This window comes from Anomaloglossus baeobatrachus, chromosome 8 (assembly GCF_048569485.1).
Source record: "Anomaloglossus baeobatrachus isolate aAnoBae1 chromosome 8, aAnoBae1.hap1, whole genome shotgun sequence".
NCBI classification, from domain to species: Eukaryota; Metazoa; Chordata; class Amphibia; order Anura; family Aromobatidae; genus Anomaloglossus; species Anomaloglossus baeobatrachus.
In genome coordinates this window covers 114345490-114370980 of record NC_134360.1, presented here as the reverse complement: position 1 = coordinate 114370980, position 25491 = coordinate 114345490, and the positions used below count along the sequence as shown (strand labels likewise).

The 25491-nt window shown below is 44.8% G+C and overlaps 1 protein-coding gene across 7 annotated transcripts in view; it reads right to left on the bottom strand.

Annotated features, from left to right (window-relative positions):
• PDE4DIP (phosphodiesterase 4D interacting protein) overlaps positions 1–25491 on the bottom strand; it is a 1984767-nt gene that overhangs the window by 398176 nt on the left and 1561100 nt on the right. For 6 of the 7 annotated variants that reach the window (XM_075321961.1, XM_075321954.1, XM_075321957.1 and 3 more), the window contains one exon: positions 22482–22717. In XM_075321961.1, coding sequence (XP_075178076.1) covers positions 22482–22717 — 236 coding nt within the window. The remainder of the gene's footprint in view (positions 1–22481; positions 22718–25491) is intronic. The other variant, XM_075321956.1, reaches the window with a different exon arrangement.

Here is a 25491-nt window from a genome sequence, read left to right as displayed (position 1 = left end):
GTGTTTGTGTTTTACGAGTATTAATCTAATTTGTAGAATCAGGCAGTTTGAGTTTGAGTCTTTAACAACTGAGGAGGACTTAATAATTGTCATTTTTGACCTCTGACAGATTTATGGCACGATTCACTTCCACAATTATTTATGCAGGAGGAAAATATCCAGCAGATCACAGGCAAATTTAAAATTCAAATAGCTTTATTTCTTACATTAAAAGTCCACATCATGGAATCTAGCAGACAGGTACAAAAATTGTAGAAATAGCATCATCCAGCGCGTTTCGACATAATACTTGTCATAAAGTCTTATTCATGGATGTATGTTACACAGAATGGTAGCTTTAAATACCCTACAAAAAACCCATAATGCATCTGATACAAGGATTTCCAATCATTTTTTCCCCCACCCAAAAACACAGCTATGTCATTAAAAAGTGTTCACTAGGAACATACAAAGCAATAGTGAATAAAAACAAAAAATACATGAATAATATACATTTATTCCTTGCTATTGCAAAAAGAATTCTATGTATAGCTGTTTGTTTTGACTGTAACTGGAGCTCTTAACAATCTTTTTATTATTATTCCAAGCAATGATGCATATTATTCTGATCTAAATAATAAAAATATTTCACTTATTTTGTATTTCTACTCTACAAGTACAAAGGAAGACATGCTAACCCACACATGTGACAAAAATATTAGCGATTTGAGTACGGGGATGGTTACTCGCTACAAGTATATCATTCTTTAAATCGCAAAATATCTGCATAGATCATTGTACTAAAATAGCGATACCTACTAGAAAAACTGCTGTCAATTTCATCTGTCTAGTAAAACTCGACTCCAATGTCTTCATATAAAGCATAATATTTTGGATCAAAAAACAAAATGTTTTCAATTGAAAATATTTTTATTAGGGTATTTAAAGCTACCATTCTGTGTAACATACATCCATGAATAAGACTTTATGACAAGTAATATGTTGAAACGTGTTGGACGATGCTATTTCTACAATTTTTGTACCTGTCTGCTGGATTCCATGATGTGGACTTTTAATGTATGAAATAAAGCTATTTGAATTTTAAATTTACCTGTGATCCACTGGATATTTTCTTCCTGAATTGTGGACGTCCTCACCTGGGATCATCTGTTCAGGATCAATGTGATATAGTCCAGTATTGAGAGCGGTGAGCTTGTATCATGGTTATTTATACAATTATTTATGGTGATGGGAGTTAATCTTTTGCAAATATAGGGTGAAGTAGGGAAGAGTTGATGAGGAGCAGGGGGCACCCAAAACATCATGGTGGAACTCCGCTGGTAGATAGGTCAGTGAGGGCTAGTTGTCAGACATAGCGCCCCTTATAACCATCATAATTCTTGAAAGTATTAGTGAATACTGTAACCCTTTTCACCACTACCCCTTCTCCTGTACTTTATTTTTGTGTTTTGCATCCCCCTTCACTTGACCACGGTCTGGTAGGACTATATTGATGGTTCTAGAGTATACTGTTTTAATTAGTATTAAGTAAAGTATTTTTTAGGGGATTTTTTTCTTTGGTCTTTATACTCAATTTCTCCTTTTTGATTATTTGCTTTGGTTTTCTAAAAAAAAAATGCTTCCACAATAGACATTTTGTCTCCACATTTCTACCACAATCACAAGGTGATGCATCACAATCTGAACACCACACCACAGATTCTACCAGTGCAAGGTGTATGACTAGAGATGAGCGAACCGGTCGCGGTTCGGCTCGAGGTCGGTTCGCCGAACGGGGGTCCCGTTCGAGTTCGGTTCGTCGAACGTTCGACGAACCAAACTCGAACCTATAGGCTATAATGGGAGGCAATCACAAACACATAAAAATGCATTATAAATGTACACAAACAGTTAATAAACATTGCCATAACACTTACCGGTCCTCGCGATCCCTTCTGCACTCTGTCTCCTGCCGCTATTCCATCCGATGATCGCTGAATCCTCCCGGTGACGGCACTGCCAGCAGAGATGCAGGACCTATCGTGACGTCAAAATAGCCATGTGACCAGTCACGTGGCTATTATCTCATTGGCTACAGACTGGTCACATGACTATGACACGTCATGTAGGACCTGCGAGTGCATCTCTCCGGTACACGGTGCACATATGTGTATCGCCGTGTACCGGCGACATGCTCTAGCACACGGTCGACTCCCCGTTCCGTTAGGGACCGGCTGACACAGCCGGTCATTAACGGAGATCACCGTTGCCATAGCAACGCAGTTAGCGGTGACGTCACCGCTAACCGCGGCTCCGAGAGCACCGTTGCTATGGTAACGCGTCTGTCAGCGTTACCGCTGTTATCGCTGACAGCCAGCACTGATCACTCACGGAGTGAAGGCTGCACGCTGCTTCCCGATTGTAGTGAGGATTGTACTGAGGATGAGGTTCCCCAGCCCCAAGTGATGGGCTGGTGAACCTCATCCTCACTACAATCGTCACTACTACTACACTAGAAAGAAAGAAGACAGAAGAGCAGGATCGTGGAGGGCTGACAGGGGGTAATAAAGATGGAGTCTCTAATGTGTCTGTGTATTTATTTCTATTAAAGTATTTTTTCTCTGTGTGGTGTTTTTTTTTAACCCTTTATTGGAGATTCTTAATGGCCGGGTCAAACGTGCCTGACATTAAGAATCTCTGGCTTAATACTGGCTAGTAAAACAAAGCCAGTATTAACTCATGATTACCCAACAAGCCACCCGGCTCCAGGGCTGTTGGAAGAGTTGGATACAGCGGCAGATGATGGCGCTTCTATGAGAGCGCCATTTTCTGGGACGGCTGCGGACTGAAATCCGCAGCAGAGGCGCCCAGAAACCTCGGGCTAACCTGTGCTGCGGATTCCAATCCCCAGCTGCCTAGTTGTACCCGGCTGGACACAAAAATGGGGCGAAGCCCATGTCATTTGTTTTTTAATTATTTCATGAAATAAGTGAAATAATTAAAAAAAAACGGGCTTCCCTATATTTTTGGTTCCCAGCCGGGTACAAATAGGCAACTGGGGGTTGGAGGCAGCCCGTGGCTGCCTGCTGTACCTGGCTAGCATACAAAAAAATGGCGAAGCCCACGTCATTTTTTTGGAGGGCAAAAAAATTCTGCATACAGTCCTGGATGGAGTATGCTGAGCCTTGTAGTTCTGCAGCTGCTGTCTGCTCTTCTCCATACAGACAGACAGCAGCTGCAGAACTACAAGGCTCAGCATACTCCATCCAGGACTGTATGCAGAAGTTTTTTGACCCCTGAAAAAATTATGTGGGCTTCGCCATATTTTTGTATGCTAGCCAGGTACAGCAGGCAGATACGGCTGCCCCCAACCCCCAGTTGCCTATTTGTACCCAGCTGGGAACCAAAAATAAAGGGAAGCCCTTTTTTTATTATTTCATGAATTTCATGAAATAATTAGAAAACAAATGACGTAGGCTTCGCCCCATTTTTGTGTCCAGCCAGATACAACTAGGCAGCTGGAGATTAGAATCCGCAGCACAGGTTGGCCTGAGCTTTCTGGGCCCCACTGCTGCGAATTGCAGTCTGCAGCCGCCTCAGAAAATGGCATTTTCATAGAAGCGCCATCTTCTGGCGCTGTATCCAACTCTTCCAGCACCTGCCTGCTATACCTGGCTAGCATACAAAAAAATGGCGAAGCTCACGTCCTTTTTTTGTAGTTTTTTGGCAAAAAAAATAAAAAATGCTTCCCTGGATTTTCCATTGCCAGTGAAGGTAACACCAAGCAGTGGGGGTTAGCAGCCAGTAGCTGCTTGGATTACCCTTAGCTAGCAATACAAAAAATGCAGCGGGAGCCCATATATATTTTTTTTAATTATTTATTTAAATAACTAAAAATAAAATGGGCTTCCCTGTATTTTGATTGCTGGACATCACAGTGCTGTAAAAATAAATCTTTAAAAAAATGACGTAGCGCTCCGCGGTATTTTTGATTCTCAGCGCAGATAAAGCAGACAGCTATGGGTTGCCACCCCCATCTGCCTGCCGTTACCTTGGTTGGCAATCAAAATACAGGGAAGCCCATTCATTTTTTCTATTTAAAAAATAGTTAAAAAAAAATGACGTTGGGTCCCCCCATTTTTGATAGCCAGCTAGGGTAAAGCAGACGGCTGTAGCCTGAAAACCACAGCTGGCAGCTTTACCGTGGTTGGGGATCCAATGTGGAGGTCCCCTCAGGCTCTTTTTTATAATTATTTTATAAATATTAATAATTACACAATAAAAGTAGGGTCCCCCCCAAATTGGATCACCAGCCAAGGTAAAGCGGACAGCTGTGGTCTGGTATTCTCAGGGTGGGAAGGTCCATAGTTATTGGGCCTTCACAGCCTAAAAATAGTAGGCCGCAGGCACCCCAGACGTGGCGCATCCACTAGATGCGCCAATCCTGGTGCTTCACCCCAGCTCATCCCGTGCCCTGGTGCAGTGGCAAACGGGGTAATAAATCGGGTTGATACTAGCTGTAAAGTAACCTGAGATCAAGCCCAGCAGTTTGTGATGTCATGGCGTCTATTAGATACCCAACATCATAAACTGTCAGTAATAACAAAAAAAAAAAAAATCGACAAAAGAAATTTATTTGAAAAAACAGTCCCCAAAACATTTCCTCTTTCACCAATTTATTGTAAGAAAAAAAATAAAGGGGTCCCACGACGACTCTGGACCGTCTAGAATATGGGGGGGAGACACTCAGGGAATGTATCCCCCATTTTCTAGGAGTGCGGACCCTTCATGTGAGGAGTGTGGGTGCAATAAATCTGCACTCACTCTTCTCGGGTCCACAGCAGCAGAGTCCATGTCGTAATGGTTGCTACCAAAGCTGCAATGCCCTGCTTATGAGGTAAGGGCATGCCTAATCAGGAGAACTACTGTAGAGGAAGCTCTGCTCACTGGTATATAGGTGCTCAGAGGTAATAATAGATAAAATTAGTGAGTAACCTCGGCACTCTAAATCTCCCAGACTAAGTCAGTAAGTCACAACGGATAGTAATGCAAAATCACTCTTTATTGGTCCGTATTAAGAAAAACATTTTTTTCATAAGCATATATGTTTTTGTCCAAAACAAGTTACAAATGACGTTTCGGCCTGAGCCTTCGTCAGATTGGACTTATCTGCATGTAATCATGAAAAATGACAATAATCAGTATCACATAAGAGTGAGAGAACAATAACATAAACTCGAACAATGTAGAGGTACAATTGGGATGCAGCAAAAAAATTGCAACACAGCAAGAAATGAAACACATGATACAAATGTCATAATACAGTACAAGGACAATATAGTAATGACAAATATGGGGTCAGAGTAGGCTTAGACAGCTCTGGTACGAAAGAGATGTCAATCATAAAGTAACATGTGCAGTAGGTGTAGAGCTACAGTATGCATGGCAGAGCTAATGGGTAGACCGACCATAGAAAAAGAACGGAGAAAAAGTGGAGAAAAAGTGGAGAAAAAATGGGGAAAAAAATGGAGAAAAAGTGGAGAAAAAGTGGAGAAAAAATGGAGAATAAGTGGAGAAAAAATGGAGAAAAAGTGGAGTAAAAGTGGAGAAAAAGTGGAGAATAAGTGTAGAAAAAATGGAGAATAAGTGGAGAAAAAAAGGAGAAAAAAATGGAGAAAAAGTGGAGAAAAAGTGGAGAAAAAATGGAGAAAAAAATGGAGAAAAAGTGGAGAAAAAATGTAGAAAAAGTGGAGAAAAAGTGGAGAAAAAGTGGAGAAAAAAATGGAGAAAAAGTGGAGAAAAAGTGGAGTAAAAGTGGAGAAAAAGTGGAGAATAAGTGGAGAAAAAATAGAGAATAAGTGGAGAAAAAAAGGAGAAAAAAATGGAGAAAAAGTGGAGAAAAAGTGGAGAAAAAGTGGAGAAAAAAATGGAGAAAAAGTGGAGAAAAAGTGGAGAAAAAGTGGAGAAAAAAATGGAGAAAAAGTGGAGAAAAAATGGAGAAATAAATGGAGAAATAAATGGAGAAAAACTGGAGAATAAGTGGAGAATAAGTGGAGAAAAAATGGAGAATAAGTGGAGAAAAAATGGAGAAAAAAATGGAGAAAAAGTGGAGAAAAAGTGGAGAAAAAGTGGAGAAAAAGTGGAGTAAAAGTGGAGAAAAAGTGGAGAATAAGTGGAGAAAAAATGGAGAATAAGTGGAGAAAAAAAGGAGAAAAAAATGGAGAAAAAGTGGAGAAAAAGTGGAGAAAAAGTGGAGAAAAAGTGGAGAAAAAGTGGAGAAAAAATGGAGAATAAGTGGAGAAAAAAAGGAGAAAAAAATGGAGAAAAAGTGGAGAAAAAGTGGAGAAAAAATGGAGAAAAAAATGGAGAAAAAGTGGAGAAAAAATGTAGAAAAAGTGGAGAAAAAATGGAGAAAAAGTGGAGAAAAAGTGGAGCACCCTTTGGTGCCTTTCATGTGGCAATAAGGGGTGCTTAGCTTTGTATTTAGCCAAAAAATGACGTAGGGTTCCCCCTAGTTTTGTAGCCAGCTAGGGTAAAGCAGACGGCTGCAGCCTGCAGACCACAGCTGGCAACCTCACCTTGGCTGGTAATCCAAAACTGAGGGCACCCCACGCTGTTATTTTAAATTAAATAAATAATTAAAAAAAAAAAAAACACGTAGGGGTCCCCCAAAATTGGATCACCAGCCAAGGTAAAGCAGACAGCTGGGGCCTGATATTCTCAGACTAGGGAGGTCCATGGTTATTGGACTCTCCCCAGCCTAAAAATAGCAGGCCGCAGCCGCCCCAGAAGTGGCGCATCCATTAGATGCGCCAATCCTGGTGCTTCGCCCCAGCTCATCCCGCGCCCTGGTGCGGTGGCAAACGGGGATAATATATGGGGTTAATACCAGATGTGTAATGTCACCTGGCATCAAGCCCTGGGGTTGGTGAGGTCAGGCGTCTATCAGATACCCGACATCACCAACCCAGTCAGTAATAAAAAAAAATAGACGACAAACACATTTTTATTTGAAAAAACACTCCCCAAAACATTCCCTCTTTAACCAATTTATTAGAATGAAAAACAAATCCAGGTCTGGTGTAATCCAAGGGGTTGCCATGACGATCCACACTGTCCCAGTCAATGAAGAGCAGGATGTTCCCCATTGGCTGGGAGAGCAGTGCAGTGACCTGAGCTAACATCAATGGGTCAGCCCAGGTCACTGCAGGGCATGACAAGTGCTTCCCGTCAGCGAGGTACATTACCTGCGCTGATCTCCAGCACTGCCGACCTGTCACTGAGTTCAATGACCGCCGCCTTCACAGCCAAATATCGCGAGAGGCCCGTGACGTCACCGCTAGTCAGTCTCGGGTCGGAAGCGAGAGGTGATGTGACAAGCGGCGGCCATGGAGGACAGTGACAGCGCTGAGGTCGGGATGGCGGGACTTCATCACCGCAGGTAAGCCGAGTGGGACCGTGTGTGCAGAGAGTGTGTGTGTGTGTGTGTGTGTGTGTGTGTACGTGTGTACATGCCGCGGGCAGGAGGGGGCGGAGCGAGCTGAGCGGGGAAGTGTGGGCTTCCTGCACGTAACTAGGATAAACATCGGGTTACTAACCAAAGCGCTTTGGTTGGATACCCGATGTTTATCTTGGTTACCAGCTTCTGGCAGGCTGCCAGCGATGGCTCCTGCACACTGTAGCTGTAAAAAGCCCTGCTTTTTGCTGCTAGAACCGTTCTCGAACGTATCTAGAACTATCGAGCTTTTGCAAAAAGCTCGAGTTCTAGTTCGATCTCGAACAGCCCCCAAAATCACTTGAGCTTAGAACTGGAGAACCTCGAACCGCGAACCGCGCTCAACTCTATGTATGACCTTTCGGCAACTATCTTCACTAGCCACATCAATGCCACTGTTACACAATACTGAACCATACTCTCTGCAGCCACCAGCTGAAACACAAACACTTAGGGTCTGTGCGTACGTTGCATTTTTTCATGCGTTTACGCAGCATTTTAAACTGCAGCGTAATCGCATGTATTCTGCGTCCCCAGCAAAGTCTATGACAATTACGCAATTATATACGCATGTTGCGTTTTAAAACGCAACATTTTGGATACCAAATTTTTGACAAAATCGATGCGTTCTAAAAATCAACATGTCACTTATTTTGTGCGTTTTGGATGCGTTTCCTTCTTTGTCTGTGGGAGAGCAAGCATCCAGAACGCATCCATTCTGCATTCAAAATGCATCCAAAATGCAGCATTTTATTTGTCACACCAAAATGCAACGTGCGCACATACCCTTACACTACTGCAACTAAAAAACAAAGGAATAATCATCATTTTGTGACAAACAATAATTGACTCTTTGACTACTCCACTACTACAACAACAACAATATTTTACCCAAGATGAAAATACTATTAAAGAACACAGCTGTGGAAGCATGACCCATGTATGTGAAAATTGCCAAGCTTTGCATTTTGCAAATGAGATGCCTCTGGATAGAAAGTTTACCCAGTGCTGTCAGAAGGATAAAATATATCTACCCATAATACAGTATCCCCATATGTTGACAATATTGATGACAGGAGAACATGAATACAGCAAAAGTTTCATGAACTATCAACAGTTCTTTTGCTTTTGCTTCCATGCGAGCAAGTGTTTCACCACCTCCTGCATATGGCCCATACTGTTTTCGAATTCATGGACAGATCTATCATCGAACAGGCACACTACATCTAGCTGACGAAGAATCAACTAAATTTGCACAACTTTACATACTAGATACAACTCACGCTAATGAACAACGACTTCAATGTAAAGAAAATGAAAAATGTCATCCTACTTTAATAACCATTACAGCTGAGTTAATGCAAATAAAAAATCCTTTCACTGCTGCCTACAGATTGCTAAGCGATATTGAAGAACAAGAGATGATCAAAGCTCTACAAAATGGAACTGTCATGCCAAACATCCACAACGGCTATTAACCACTTCAGCCCCCAGCGTGTTGGCGCCTTCATGGCCGGCCATTGTTTGCAATTTTGACCAGTGTCACTTTATGAGGTTATAACTCTGGAACGCTTCAACGGATCCCGGTGATTCTGAGAATGTTTTTTCGTGACATATTGGACTTCATGTTAGTGGTAAATTTAGGACAACATTTTTTGTGTTTATTTGTGAAAAAAATCAGAACTTTGGTAAAAATTTTGAAAATTATGCAATTTTCAAAGTTTGAATTTTTATGCTGTTAAACCAGCGAGACATGTGATACAAAATAATTAGGAAATAACATTTCCCACATGCATACTTTAAATCAGCACCATTTTGGGAAAAAGAATTCTATAAGGAAATTATAGGGGTTCAAAGTTTATCAGCAATTTCTCATTTTTACAACAAAATTTACAAGCCACTTTTTTTAGGGACCACATCACATTTGAAGTGATTTTGAGAAGTCTAAATTACACAAAACATCCAAAAGTGACAACATTCCAAAAACGGCACCGCTCAGGCTACTCAAAATCACATTCAAGAAGGTTATTAACCCTTCAGGTGCTTCACAGGCACTAAAGCAATGTGGAAGGAAAAAATTAACATTTTACTTTTTGCAATAAAAATGTTAATTTAGCCTCAAATATTGCATTTTTTTTTACAAGGGTAGCAGGATTAAATGGACCCAAAATTTGTTGGGCAATTTCTTTTGAGCACGCAGATACCTCATATGTGGCGAAAAACCACTGTTTGGGCGCACGGCAGGACTCGAAAGGGAAGGAGCGTCATTTGACTTTTTGAACAGAAAATTAGCTGTAATTGTTAGCTTAGCCCCACCATGTTGCATTTGGAGAGCCCCTGAGGTGCTGAAACAGTGGAGCTCTCCCACATGTGACCCCATTTTGGAAACTAAACCACCCATGGCATAAATCTAGATGGGTAATGAGCACTTTGAACCCTCACGTGCTTCATACATTGGGCCATAAATACAAAAAAAGTCGTTCTTTTTCCACAAAAGTGTTATTTTAGGCTCAATTTTTTTAATTTTTATAGGGGTAACATAATAAAATGGACCGCAAAAATTGTTGGGCAATTTTTCCTGAGTATGCTGATTTACATTACAGTTCAAAAGTTTGGGGTCACCTAGACAATTTTGTCTTTTCCATGAAAAATCATACTTTTATTTATCAAATGAGTTGCATAATGAATAGAAAATATAGTCCAGACATTGCCTAGGTTGTAAATAATGATTTTTACTTGAAATAATAACTTTCTCCTTCAAACTTTGCTTTATTTTTTCTTGAAATAATAACTTTCTCCTTCAAACTTTGCTTTCGTCACAGAATGCTCCTTTGCAGCAATTCCAGCTTTGCAGACTTTTGGCATTCTAGCTGTTAATTTGCGGAGGTAATCTGGAGATATTTCACCCCATGCTTCCCCCCTCCCACAAGTTGGATTGGCTTGATGGACACTTTTTGCGTACCATACGGTCAAGCTGCTCCCACAACAGCTCAATAGGGTTGAGTTCTGGTGACTGGGCTGGCCACTCCATTAATGATATAAACCAGCTGCCTGATTCTTCCCTAAATAGTTCATGCATAATTTGGAGGTATGCTTTGGGTCATTGTCCTGTTGTAGGATGCAATTTGCTCCAATCAAGCGCTGTCCACAAGGTATGGCATGGCGTTGCAAAATGAAGTGATAGCCTTCTTTATTCAAAATCCCTTTTACCTTGTACAAATCTCCCACTTTACCAGCACCAAAACAACCCCAGACCATCCCATTACTTCCACCATGCATGACAGATGGTGTCAGGCACTTTTCCAGCATCTTTTCAGTAGTTCTATATCTCACAAATGTTCATCTGTGTGATCCAAACACCTCAAACTTCGATTCATCTGTCCATAACACTTTCTTCCAATATTCCTCTGTCCAATGTCTCTTTTGCCCATATTAATCTTTTCCTTTTATTAGCCAGTCTCAGATATGGCTTTTTCTTTGCCACTCTGCCCTAAAGGCCAGCATCCCTCAGTCGCCTCTTCAATGTAGACGTTAACACTGGCGTTTTGCAGGTACTATTTAATGAAGCTGCCAGTTGAGGACCTGGGAGGTGTTGATTTCTCAAACTAGATACTCGAATGTCTTGTTGCTCAGTTGTGCAGCGGGCCTCCTACTTCTCTTTCTACTCTGGTTAGAGCCTGTTTGTGCTCTCCTCTGAAGGGAGTAGTACACACCGTTGTAGGAAATCCTCAGTTTCTTGGCAATTTCTCGCATTGAATATCCTTCATTTCTAAGAAGAATAGACTGTCGAGTTTCATATGAAAGTTCTTTTTCTGGTCATTTTGATTGTTTAATGGAACCAACAAATGTAATGCTCCAGATTCTCAACTAGCTCAACTGTTTTCAGCTGTGCTAACATACTTGCACAAGGGTTTTCAAGGGATTTCTAAACATCCATTAGCCTTCTAACACAGTTAACAAACACAATATACAATTAGAACACTGGAGTGGTGGTTGTTAGAAATGTGCCTCTATATACCTATGTAGATATTGCATTATAACCAGACGTTTGAAGCTAGAATAGTCATTTACCACGTTAACAATGTATAGAGTGTATTTCTGTTTCAATTAATGTTAGCTTCATTGAAAAAAAAATGTACTTTCCTTTTAAAAATAGGGAAATATCTAAGTGACCCTAAACTTTGAACTGTAGTGTATGTGGCAAAAAACCACTGTTTGGGTGCACGGCAGAGCTCTGAAGGGAAGGTTCGTCATTTGACTTTTTGAACGGAAAATTAGCTGGAATCGTTAGCTGCAGCATGTTGCATTTGGGGAGCCTTTGATGTACCGAAACAGTGGAGCTCCCCCACATGTGACCCCATTTTGGAAACTAGACCCCCCCATGGCATAAAAAAATCAGGACACACGCACGGATGTGCTGCAAAAAGGGTGGGACTAGGTGGGATGGAAAAAAGAAGTCCTGTCCAAAGTCGAGTATGGCTACAGGACACTTGCTGATCAGGTACCTAATTGTTCAAGTTTTGCCTTTTTTCTTTTCTTTTATTTGGTGTGCACAAAAAAAATCAAGAACTCAAGCAATTACGTACCTGATCAGCCAATCATGTAGCTGATCAGCGCTTGGCGGCAAGCAGGCAGGTGAGGATGAGGCAGCAGATGGGGGGGGGCAGCAGCAGATGGGGGGGCAGCAGCAGATGAAGGGGAGCAACAGATGGGTAGAGAAGCGGTGGATGTGAGAGGGTGGCGGTGGCAGGGAGAGGGTGGTGGTGGCTGAGATAGGGTGCAGCGAATGGAGGAGCGGTGGACGATGGGAGAGGGCGCAATGGATGCAGGAGCGGCAGAGGATGGGAGATGGCACAGCGGATGGAGGAGCGGTGGAGGATGGGAGAGGACGCAGCGGATGGAGGAGCGGCGGAGGATAGGAGAGGGCGCAGCGGGTGGAGGACTAGCAGAGGATGGAAGAGGGCGTAACGGATGCAGGAGCGGCGGAGGATGGGAGAGGGCACAGCTGATGGAGGAGCAGTGGAGGATAGGAGAGGGCACAGCGGATGGAGGAGCGGCAGAGGATGGAAGAGGGCACAGCGGATGGAGGATGGAAGATGGGAGAGGGCGCAGCAGATGGAGGAGTGGTGGAGGATGGAAGAGGGCGCAGCGGATGGAGGATGGCGGAAGATGGGAGAGGGCGCAATAGATGCAGGAGCGGTGGAGGATGGAAGAGGGCACAGCGGATGAAGGAGCGGTGGAGGATGGGGGGAGGGGGGTGGAAGGTGAGTGGGAGGTGAGATTGGGGATAGCTACCTTACAGGATGGATCTAGACAGCAGGATCACAGCAGATGGATTTAGGTAGCAGGATCACAGCAGATGGAGGAGGCAGCAGGATCACAGCAGATGGAGGAGGCAACAGATCGGGGTGGGTGAGAGATGTGAGAGGAGGCAGCAGATGAAGAGGATGGGAGAGCGCAGGCAGCAGATTGGGGAGTGGGGCAGCGGCTGATGGGGGAGAGTGGTGGCGGATGGAGGAGGGCGGCAGTGGATCGAGGCAGCGGTGGAGATTGGGGGCAATGGCGGTGGATCTGAGGCAATGGCGGTGGATCGGGAGATCATGGGCAGTGGCTTACCGATAGGGCACGAGCAGGGATCACTTCCCTCAGCTTCCACGGACAGAGTGAACCTAAGGGGGGTGGTCACCTACAGATCACCGTCCCCAGATCCACGGTGATTAGAGAGATTGGTCACAAGGCCAGTCTCTCCAATCAGAGATGGTGGAGCTGGGGGAGGGTGACCCAGCTGTTGTCACCCAGCTCCAGCCAATGATCAGTGCTATAGCTACACTGATCATGACTGGATTTCAATGTTTCAGCCATTTTCAATGGCTAAAACATTACAGTGGCTGTGATTGGCTGAATGGTGTTCGTCAGCCAATCACAGCCTCCATAGGTCTGGGGAGGAGGAACCACCCCTCCTGAGGTCAGGCAGAGGTCCCCTCCTTCCCAAATCTGCAGTTTGTGTACACCAATCCCACTCACCGGACCTCCGGGCCGCGATTTCGCCATGACGTACTGGGTACGTCATAGGTCCTTAAGTACCAGGGAGCCATGACGCACCCAGTACGTCATGGGTCACTAAGGGGTTAAACAAGATAGGACTCAAGATCCCAGATGATGCAATAAACCAACTGTAAGTGAAGTGGCAGTCATCTTTCAGAAAGATGATGGTGAGCCTCCCGTCCATAGAGACATCTTAATTCATTTAAAAAAAGATTCCACAAAACCCTCTGGCTCCAAAGACATAAAGAATCAGTATTTTGCATAGCATTTTAGATGCCCTGATATATCCTATCTTTTTCCGTTATGGAGAACAAGGCTGGCATGAAGCTCTAAAACAACAAGGAAGTAGTTCACAAAGGATCACCTAACTACAGTATTACAGCTATGTTTTATCAGTAAGAAACAATTTTAATCCACTACTAAATGGAGGCAAACTAACACAACAATATTTCGTTGATGCAAACATCAAAATAGAAGCTAATGGACTACATTACATTAGAATGTATCAAAAAGATCTAAAAGTAGATGATTATTGCTTCCTTTAAGAACATTTATTCAACAAATCTAGTCAAAACGGCATCCAATTGGAAAAACTGTCATATTACCATCATCTTTGGAAGGCAGCACACAAAATATGCAACAGCGCTATCAAGATGCTATGGCTATTGTTTCCAAAGATGGTCACCCTGATCTCTTAGTCACCATGATGTGTAATCCGAAGTGGAGGGAAATTACTGAAAATTTACAACACTGGCAACGTGTTGAACATTGCCCAGAACGTGGTTGAACGTGTAAGCCCTGTTATCTGATCGTAACAATGGATTATTTGGACACGTCTGTGGTAGTGTGCATGTCATCGAGTATCAAAAGCGTGGGCTGCCACATGCACATAGTTTAATCATATTTGACAACAATTCGAAAATCAGAACTGAAGAAGCGATAGACAACATTGTATGCGCTGAAATTTCTGACAAGACAACATACCCTCAGCTTCACAACATTGTTCTGACAAACATGATTCACGGTCCTTGTGGTGAAGCCAATCCTAACTCTCCCTGTATGGATCATGGACACTGTAGCAAAGGATATCCAAAAAAATTACAACAAAATACCACTAAAGAAATGGATGGCTATCCAATTTACCGCAGAAACATTGGGACGACATACCAACAAAATTCTAAAACAAAACAACAATACATGGGTTGTTCCATATAACCCATATTTGCTAAAAAAAATACAACTGCCATATTAATGTGGAAATTTGTGCTAGCATCCAAAGTGTCAAGTATTTGTTTAAATATGTATATAAAGGACATGACAAGGCTAATATTGAAATAGCTCAAAAACAACTACAATAAGATGAAACACACCAATTTGTTGATTCATGATACGTCAGTGCACCCGAAGCTGCGTGGAGAATCTTTGCTTTTCCTATGCATAAACAATCTCATGCCATTATTCGCCTTGCAGTACATCTACCTAACTCTGAGGCATAAACTATTTCAAAATTCAACACTCATGGCGTATTTTAACCTTAATAAGATCGACCCTAATGCACATCAATACTATTACAGAGACATTCCGGAACTCTACATTTGGAAACATGACATATGGGAACCCAGAAAGGAAAGTGCCCACACTGTAATAGGAAGAATGTATACAGTTAGTCTGAAAGACCAAGAACGCTCATATGTTTGCTGTTATTACATGTAAAACGAGCAACAAGTTTTCAGGACCTTAAATCTGTCAATGCTATTACACATGAAACCTTTCGAGATGCTGCCTTAGCACACATTATTAATAAATGATAGTATCTGGAGAAATACTATGCTAGATGCCACTGTTATGAACATGTCTACACAACTTCGGGAGATGTTTGCTTATATCTGTATTTTTGAATCACCTATAAATCCACTGGAATTGTGGAAGGAATTTAAACAACATTTCTTACAGGACTACTGTCACCGATACCTCAACAACACTGAACTGTGTATCAATTGTGAAAGCTATGCTATGCAAGATGTGCTAATAATACATGGCAAGTCTTATTTGGATTTCAATGTACCACGCCCTGCAACAAATATATGCCAGCCTCAAGAAGACTATGATAAAAACTATGAATTAGCTACAGCTACTGAGATGAAAAAACTCTTAATCCTGAGCAACTGTTGACTTTCAATGCCATTTTGGATGCTCTACAAGACAACATGTTGACACCTAAGTGTTTCTTTATTGATGGTCCAGGTGACAGTGGAAAAACCTACTTATACTATCTACTTATACATTATGTCAGAGGACAAGGACATGTGGTCTTACCTGCTGCCACTACATGACTCATGGATTAGTGAATTGCGCTCCTGGTAACCTAATAAAATAAGACACCCCACACTACGTGACATGAATTAAAAATTTTGACCACAGCAGCCCTTTATTTTATAAGAAAACATCAACAACAAAAACAACATTATCGCCCCAGAGATGTGGTTGTTATAAGTCCCAGCCCCATATCACACTCCGTCGTGTACACCTAGCTCAAAGGGGGGAAATCTGGGTATACCCCTTGATCATTTTTCCTTGTGTCCGCTGAGCTCCTCCCCAGTGAACCATATTCCACTGTCCACTGAATTCGCCCCAGGGACCCCATTAAACACATAATTCTCCAACCAACAAAGAGGGGGTTTAAACAACCACATCCTGCCAAGACTCGCTCTTGTAACACCTTACAAGAGTGAGTTCCTCCATAACTTAATGGCTCGTTCCACTCCGTTTTTTATTCCCAACATCCATATATCAATGCCAATGTCGTTAAGATGAACCTTATCATCTCTCCAAAAATGTTCCTTTGTATTTTCAAGCATCTGGTGACGTATGGCCACCCCTCCAATGTCCATCACAAATTTTGTTATTTTTTTATTAACCTTTATTCTTGTATTGTTAATACGGGTCACTGATCGCGCTGTTCTCCACATTTGTCTAGCTACTATATCAGACCAAGCCCAGTAACATCCCAGTAAGTTCAACAAACTGTACACCAGCTTGTCTCATGAGAGCAAGACCTGAAAGACTACCAGTTGATCTAGAGATGGAAGTCATCATGCCAGAACTTGAATCCTCTGAAAATGACTGGAATACTACCCGTCAAGTGCAATACAAGAAGATCCAAGAAAGCGTTGAGAACAGCTTGAACCAGAGTCAAGAAAAACAGGAAAAAGACTTTAACAAGAAAGCAAAAGCTGCTCCCTTCAAACCAGGAGAAATAGTATTAAAAAGAAAAAGAAGAATACACAAACTAGATGATCAATGGGAAGCAGAACCTTACACAGTGTTACCCTCAAACAAAGATAACAAGAAAACCTGTGTCATTACCAAGGATTAAGGAAAAACTATATCTACAGTATCTAGAGACCATTTAAAGAAATGTCCAGAAATACTCAAACCTCAAGAAGAGATTCCTAGTATCCCTGAAGTACAAGAACCAAAAGAAAAGGTGATACACACAATACTTGGAGATTTTCCTGAGAACTGGCCTCAATATAATGGAGCAATCTTTGTACCAGTGTTGACGTTCACACAACAACAAGTGGAAGAAATCCATAAAGAAATCATCCAAGAAGAGATAATCCCAGCTCCAGAAGAACTAGCTGTATCAATCCCAGAAGAGTTTGCAGAAAATACACTTCAAGTTACTCAACCCAGTAGATTGAGAAGTGACAGGCCAACACTCAGTTCACTTAGTAACACTAGAGTGACCCAAACACTGCATACCAGAGCACTACAGAGTCAAATTGACACACCAGGTTTATGTAGGTCTACACATACCAACCTAGGTCAACCTCCGCTCAGGTACAAAAAGTAAAGCAAAAATGTACAACAGTAAATGTAAATATGTAAAAAATGTAAATGTTGATTTAACCTGCCTTTTGAATGTTTTAAAAATGAACAACTGAAAAGTTACCAGTTTAGAGTTTTTGATATAACAATGGACCCAGGCTGCAGGACTGGCCGCAGCCAACACAAACTTGTGTCATTGTAAATAATTGCACCAGTTGTGCCCCACCAGGGTACACCCATCCAGCGGACATTGCTGTGTGCACCGCCACCAGGAGAGGCCGGGTGCAGAAAAGGTCTGTGGCAGAGGCGGCCGAGACCTGGTCACAAGTGAAACTGGTGACTTGCCTAATTAGAAGGGTTCTGGGACCAGGATTTTTGGGTGGTGGGTGCAGGGAGGGATACCCAGGTAGAAACGTTTAAGTAATGCACCTCCCCTGCGTGGGATGGACCTGTTATGCCTTAATGTTTATGACTTACTTGAAAATAAAAAAAAAATGTGTAACCAGTTTACCTTGCAGCCCGAGTACGTGCTCGAATTAACCAAGGGAGAATGTTGCACCCCTGAGACCATCAGGATGCTACAAGGTTTTGCATCCCTACAAGGCTTACCCCCTAAGGACCCAGAACCCCAGTGCCGGTAACACCAAAAATGCAGGTAATCCCAGTTTTCCCCAACAATCCCCCATACAATGGTACTTAGCTAGGGTGGGACTATGGATGGCCACCTAGAAGTGGAGCCACTCCAGTCCACTAGTTGACCTGGTGGGAGGGGCAGACTGTGGAGAGTAGTGAGTTCAGTGTTGACAGCAGAGGTGTGAAGATGGAAGTGAAGTGACACTCTGACTCAGGTTAACGGTGACCTGGTACCCAGGAGAGGTGGTTGCCAGTGGAGTACGGTGGAGTACTCCTGGAACTACGCACCGACGGGGTACAGGACCCTAGGACAGGAAAGAGCTTGAAGCCGACCTGTTAACACATGCACAGCAAGGGAACCATCAAGGACCTTGCTGACCCCAAAGAATCTGAAGACTCAGTAGCAAACAGAGAACCAGGGACAGGGTTTCGGGCCCGACTGTCCCTTTACGGTGGCAGTCTCCTTCATACGGCGGGCAGTGTGGACCCTGTAGGGCTGGTCTGTGTCCCGAACCATGATCCTTACTTTACTGCTGATGCCCTTGGATTTGTGGGTCAGTGAGGTCCGTGAGGGTCCCCTCACTGTGTAGGTAGTTGCCAGGCCGTCTGAAACTGTCACCTGATCTAGGGCCCTGTGCCCAGCGGTACTCGAGTTTACCCGCCCTGGCGACCACTTTCCTCTGCCCCTGGGTCACCGTTACACAACCCAGCTCTAGGCATGTCTGTACACTTCACTCTCTACTTCAGACTGTCTGTAGACTGACTGTAGACTGACTGCAGTCCCCTCCAACCAGGCTGTCTAGCTCCTTGATCAGGCTTCGTCCTCTAGGTGGCCCTTCCCCTTGTCTGACTAGGCAGTGCCACCTGGGCTTCTAGATCCCTGGGGGTAGACCCTGCATCCACATGAGGATGCAGTTCCCTGTAGTGCCTTGAATGGCTCAGGGGTGCTACATTTCCCCTTGGTGAAACACAGCATGTCCTCGGGCTGTAAAGAGAATAAAGTGATTTATTAAAACATTAGGAAAAAAAAAACCATATAAATAACATTCTTCCCACACAGGGGAGGCTTCACTTTAACGTTGCATGAGCATCCCCCGATCAACCCACCACCCAAAGGTCCTGGTCCCAGAACCCTCTAAGGAGGCAGGTCACCGGTCCCTGTGGTGACCAGGTCTGGGCCATCTCTGTCCTCGACCTTTCCTCCAACCTTCCTTTCCTTGGTGGCGGTGTTAGTGTCCTGATAGTAAGGTTTACTCTGGGAAGCACACTTGGTGCAACATATTTACACTGCAAGAGTTCGGGTCATTCCCAGTCCAACGACCAGTGGTCCATTTTTTTAATCAACTTTCAAACATTGTATACAATCAGGTAACTTTTCAGAATTTTTCAACATTATTAACATTTTCTGGAACAGTCCACTAAATCAGGTATAAACAAACACAACTGTTGGGGTAGCCTGGTTAAGCTATCACAGTGTAGAGGAGCTTGGGTATGGTGGGGGAGTAGGAGGACCAGGCAGTGACAGGTCACGGATTTTCTGCACATCTAGAGCATACCAGCCCCGTTCTCCATGGTGCCTGGTGTACGTGATTATGTCACCCAGGTGCAGGTCACGGTCTGGATGTCCCTTCTGTAGGTAGTCCAGTACATCCCTGCGGGACAAAAAGATTCCTGCTTGCATGCCAGGCTCCTTGATAAAACCCCAGCCTTTCTGCTGATCAACTTTATCCACGGTGTCCTGGTACCGGACGCCGTGGGCTCCCCAAGTATCTCGGCGCAGGCTTTGCTTTTCTTGCAAATCTTGAGCCGCCACTTGCCTTCTCTTGGTGGCTAGAGCCTGCTGCTCCTGGGCCATCTGTCAGATGGTGGTTTGGCAGGCTTCCTCGACCTTCTCATCCACAACAGCCCGCTGTACCGCAGTAGCCATGCTGCATGCCTGCTCGAACCTCGGGCTCCCCGAACTCGAACAATCCGCATCCGGATCACCATCAGCGGATCTCTGCTTGGTCTGGTCACCGGCGACTCCTCTGTCGGTCGTCGGGTCTTCCAGGGCTGCATCCTGCAGCATGGCCTGGTCTGGTCTCACCGGAGATGGAGGCGTTGTGGCCTGGTCTGGTCTGGCCGTGGACGGAGGCGTTGCGGCCTGGTCTGGTCTGGCCGTGGACAGAGACGTTACGGCCTGGTCTAGTCTGGCCGTGGATGGAGGCGTTGCAGCCTGGTCTGGTCTGGCCATGGTCGGAGGATCCGGTGATACCGGCGGGTCAGCGGTCATGGGTGATACAGGTTCCGCTGCTATGGGGACTAGCGGGGCTAAGGAGGTTCCCACTCTTACCGGCTCTTGGTGCCGCTCCTCGTGCAGACCTGTGCATCCTGGGCTCGCACAGCCACCACCATCCCCATCATCACTGAGCGCCAGTCCTCAATTTGCTGGATCATTTGCAGCCGCATCCGGAGGCACATCCGTCCCAGCTCTTCCTCCAGCCAGGGTAAGGTTCTGTGGGCTGGGGGGGCAGACATTCTGTCCTCTGCAGGTTTGCTGGTCCTGTGCTTGCAGAGCTGCGGTTGCTCCAGCATACCGGGTGCATTCTGCTGGCGAGCCTACCGGCTTCCTGTGATTAGTTTTGCTTTTGCATGCTGTACACTTCCAGGGGCGAAGTCGGCTTTTCGCGCGCTTTTGGGCACAATGATGGGGCAGCCAGTTTTTCACAGGAATAAAGATGGCGGTTGTCTTTGCACAAAACAGTCCATAAGGTGTACGTGACCCGGGTTAACAAGCCTAGTCCATATCCTCTTTGTGATGCCAGGAAAAAGCGTGTGTCGCCCAGGAAATGGGGTACTCGGTCCCTGGCAGTGTATCACTGGGGAATGTCACTTTGGTGGCCATTGCCCGGTCCCGTGCCCTGGGTGCTTTTTAATGGGGAGTATTTACATGGGAGATTAAAGTCATTTGTGTGATGCCACCTGTGGGTTGCAGTTAAGATTGTGGAACCGCCGCTGCTCAGTTGATTACCCCCCAGGGCTGGTGGTAATGGCAGCTGTGGTGGTAGGCCCTCCGCATGTAAGGCTGAGGCTGGGAGATGGATGATGGAGTAATAAGGGAGGCCACACCATGGATTGTAGTTAACAGTCTCCACTCACTCTGGACTCTTGGATGGCTGGTTCAGGTCCCTGTATTTCCAGTGCCAGTTGATGACTCGGTTGCTCTGTCCCCGGCACTCTCAGTGTGATTGGGTCCCTGTAGCATGGAGCGTTTGGGGCCAAACTGTCCCTTTATGGTGGCAGTCTCCTTCTCTGTACGGCCGGCAGTTTGGACCCTGTAGGGCTGGTCTGTGTCCCGAACCCTGATCCTTGCTTTACTGCTGATGCCCCCGGATTTGTGGGTCAGTGAGGTCTGTGAAGGTCCCCTCACTGTGCAGGAATTTGCCAGGCTGTCTGAAACTGTGGCCTGACCTAGGGCCCTGTGCCCCGTGCATGCTCTGGTCCCAGTGGTACTCGGGTGTAACTGCCCTGGCGACCACTCTCCTGTGCCCCCAGGTCACCGTTACACGACCAAGCTCTAGGCACATCTGTAAACTTCACTCTCTACTTCAGACTGTAGACTGACTGTAGACTGACTGCAGTCCCCTCCCACCAGGCTGTCAAGTTCCCTGATCAGGCTCCACCCTCTAGGTGGCCCTTCCCCTTGTCTGACTAGGCAGTGCCCCCTGGTGTGGAGTGGTAACTAGGATTTTTGGTGTGTGTTGGTGTTGCTGGCACTGATGTTCCAGGTCCCTGGGGGTAGGCCCTGCATCACCGTGAGGATGCAGTTCCCTGTAGTGCCCTGAGTGGCTCAGGGGCACTACATTACATACCTTAGCATGCTGTCATTGAGGTTATTAATGGATATCTGACAAATTGTACTTAGTTAAATAGTTAAATAGAATGAAAGAAGACATGAGTCCTTCAACTTACAACTTATTCCACCAGTTACACATTCTCTATAGCTAGATTATTCAATCCACAATGCCATGTAGGGGACACAGCTAGCATGTGGAAGAAGGTGCTCCGATCACATGAGACTAAATTAGAACTTTTTGGTCTAAATGCAGAACACTATGTGTGACGGAAAACTGACAATGCACATCACCCTGAAAACACCATCCCCCCCCCCGTCATACATGGTGGAGGCAGCATCCTGTTGTGGAAATTTTTTTCTTCAGCGGGGACAGGGAAGCTGCTCAGAGGTGATGGGAAGATAGATGGAGCTAAATACAGGGCAATCTTGAAAGAAAACTTAGAGCCATGCAAAAGACTTGAGACTAGGGCATAGGATCACCTTCCAGCAGGACAACGACCCTAAACATACTGCAAGAGCTATAATGGAATGGTTTGGATCAAACATTTTAATATGTTCCTGCCCGCCAGTTATGCTTGGCACCATAATCCATATTAAAAAATAATAAATGTTTCATTGGTTAATATTTTTAATTGAATTTATAAAATAGTATTTACAACTTACTGTTGTTAAATTTACTGTTCAGTTTCTTTACCAGTTCATTTCCTTGAGATAGGTGCTCTCTGAAACTTTGACCCATAAAGTAGTCTATATCATTAGCTCGAAGCATCTCTTCAAATGATTTTATGACTTCATCCAGATGTTGAGTAAGATTCTGACATACACTTTGTCCTTCTCGCATCTTCTGTCTCAGTAAAGATAGCTCCCGAGCCTGTGATTGAATCAACCAGTCATATCTTCTGAAAAAGATGAGATTGACTGTTAAAAAATGGTGAAGTTTAACATGTTTAGTAGGGTATCAAACTGTTAAAGGGAATCTTTTAGTAGGTTTTTGCTCCCCCATCTGAGAGCAGCATAATGTAGAGACAGAGACCTTGATTCCAGCGATGTGTCACTGAGCTGTTTGCTGTCATTTTGCTAAAATCACTGTTGTCTATGTCGCAGATCTAGCAGTTATACAGAGCTCATGAATATGCTGGACTACCTGACAGCATGCCAAGTAGTCCTGTAATGATAATCTATTGCTGATTAAACAGTGATTGTATTAAAACTACACTAAGCTGCCCAGTAAGTGGCACATTGCTGAAATCCAGATTTCTGCCAATACGTTATGCGTCTTGCAGATTTAGGCTGGGGCCAGCTAGGGCACTACTGCAATCCTTGTATGACACTTGGCTCACACTGGCAGCACAGCGGGAGCCGAGTGTCATGCTAATGTCACTTCGACTGAGGTCCAATCTTGCGATTGGACCACAGCTGCGGTGGGCGGGCTGGCTTTGAGGAGAGGCGGGCCAGTGCTGAGGAGGGGTGGGCCGGCGCTGCGGAGGGGAGGGAGGGATTTATCTCCCTCTCTCCTCCATTGCCGGCTATTGCTATTTTCGCCCTGCAATTGCAGTACATCGCTGTACTGTGAGTGCAGTGCAATTTTTCTCTCGCCCCATAGATTTGAATGGGTGTGAGAGAATCTTGGATCGCATTGCACCTGCAGCATGCTGCGATTGTTTTCTTGGTCTGATTAGGGCTGAGAAAATAATCTCTCATGGGTGCTGGCACATAGGCTAATATTGGTCCAAGTGGAATGCGATGTTTTATTGCATTCCACTCGCTCCAATTTTCATGCCGTGTGTCTTAGGCCTTAAGGGGGCTTTACACGCCATGATATCGTTAATGTTTTATCGTCGTGGTCACGTCGTTAGTGACGCACATCCAGCGCCATTAACGGTATCGCAGCGTGTAACACTTACCAGCGACCTTAAACGTCCTCCAAAGTGGTGAAAATCGTTCACCATGGAGAGGTCGTCCTAAAACCAAAAATTGTTAATGGTTGTTTAAAGATGTTGTTCCTCGTTCCTGCGGCAGCACACATCGCTGTGTGTGACACCGCAGGAGCGAGAAACGTCACCTTACCTGCGTCCCGCCCGCAGTGAGGAAGGAAGTAGGTGGGCGGGATGTTCGTCCCACTCATCTCCGCCCCTCCGCTTTGATTGGCCGGCCACTTAGTGATGTCACGGTGACGTCGCCATGACGCCGAACGCACCTCCCCCTTGAGGGAGGGATTGTTTGGCAGTCACAGTGACGCCGGCGACCAGGTAAGTGCGTGTGATGCTTTCGTACCGATAATGTTCGCTGCGGCAGCGATCACACGATATCGCATGCATGACGGGGGCTGGTGCTTTTGCGTACGATATTGCTAGCAATTGCTAGAAATATCGTAGCGTGTAAAGCCCGCTTTAGTGTTAAAAACCTGTTGACAGATTCCCTCTTTAATCCATATATAATGCTAGACCATCTAAAACCTAAAGTAACACTTTGTTTTAAAACTGTAATTATATTTCTGTCTGTTTTAGGAAAGCAGACAGACACATTTTAATAGACTATATTAACTTTACAAGATGAGTTTTATATAATCTAGGAGAGCAAAACTGAAGGTTATATTAGGATACTTTCACACTTGCGTTGTTTTCCTTCCGTCACAATCGCCCTTTTGGAAAACAGCGGAATCTGTTAACAGATTCCGCTGTTTCCCATAGACTTGTATGGATGATGGATTGTGCCAAAAGGACCTGCGTTGCTTCCGCTGGGCGACGCTCCATTGCTTCCGCCCAGCGGGAGGAACGCAGCATGTAACGTTTTTTTGAGCAACGGAATCCTTAGGATTTCACTGCGCATGCTCTCTCTGGCTCCCTGCACCCGTAACCAAGGTAAATATTGGGGTAACCACGCAAAGTGCTTTGCCCGATATTTACCCTGGCCACGTGTTCAGGGAGACCGACACTTCCCCGCTCGGCTCCGCCCCCTCCCGCACTTCACTCCGCATGTGGATATATATATATATCTACACACACACACACACACACACACACACACTCACCCACCTGTCCTCAGCACCATGGCTCCGCCCCCTCCCGCACTCCACTCCGCATGTATATACTACACACGCACACACACTCACCTGTCCTCAGCGCCATGGCCCCGTTCAGCTCCGCCCCCCTCACACATTCTCGGCGGCTGAGCGATCAGCTGATTAGCCGGCAACCGGCTGCTGGGAGCGATCAGCTGATCACCCGGCGGCCGGCTGCAGGGAGCGATCAGCTGATCGTTCACAATAGTCTGCCGCCGGTAAAACTGTAAAAAAAAAAACTGATTCCGTTGTTTTGCAGCCTCTGTTATACGGATACCGTTCAACGCAAGTGTGCAACTAGCCTTGAATAGAAGGTAATGCACAGTCTATCCATAGCTTTGTGTGCTCAACAGAGCATGCACCGAACCTCGACTGTGTACACTTGTCAGATTTAATCCAACATGACTTTCCCAGATAATCTGTTGTCAGAAAATAGTGTGCCAACTACATTTACCTGCAATGGATCCTCAAGGGAATGAGTCCCACTGTTACAATACAGGGACCGGCTCAAGCAAGCAGGCTGCAAACATAAAACTCACTGACTTATAAAAGATAATGTGTTAGTGAACATGAGCAATATTTTAATCATTCTTTTATTCCCTTAATAAAAAC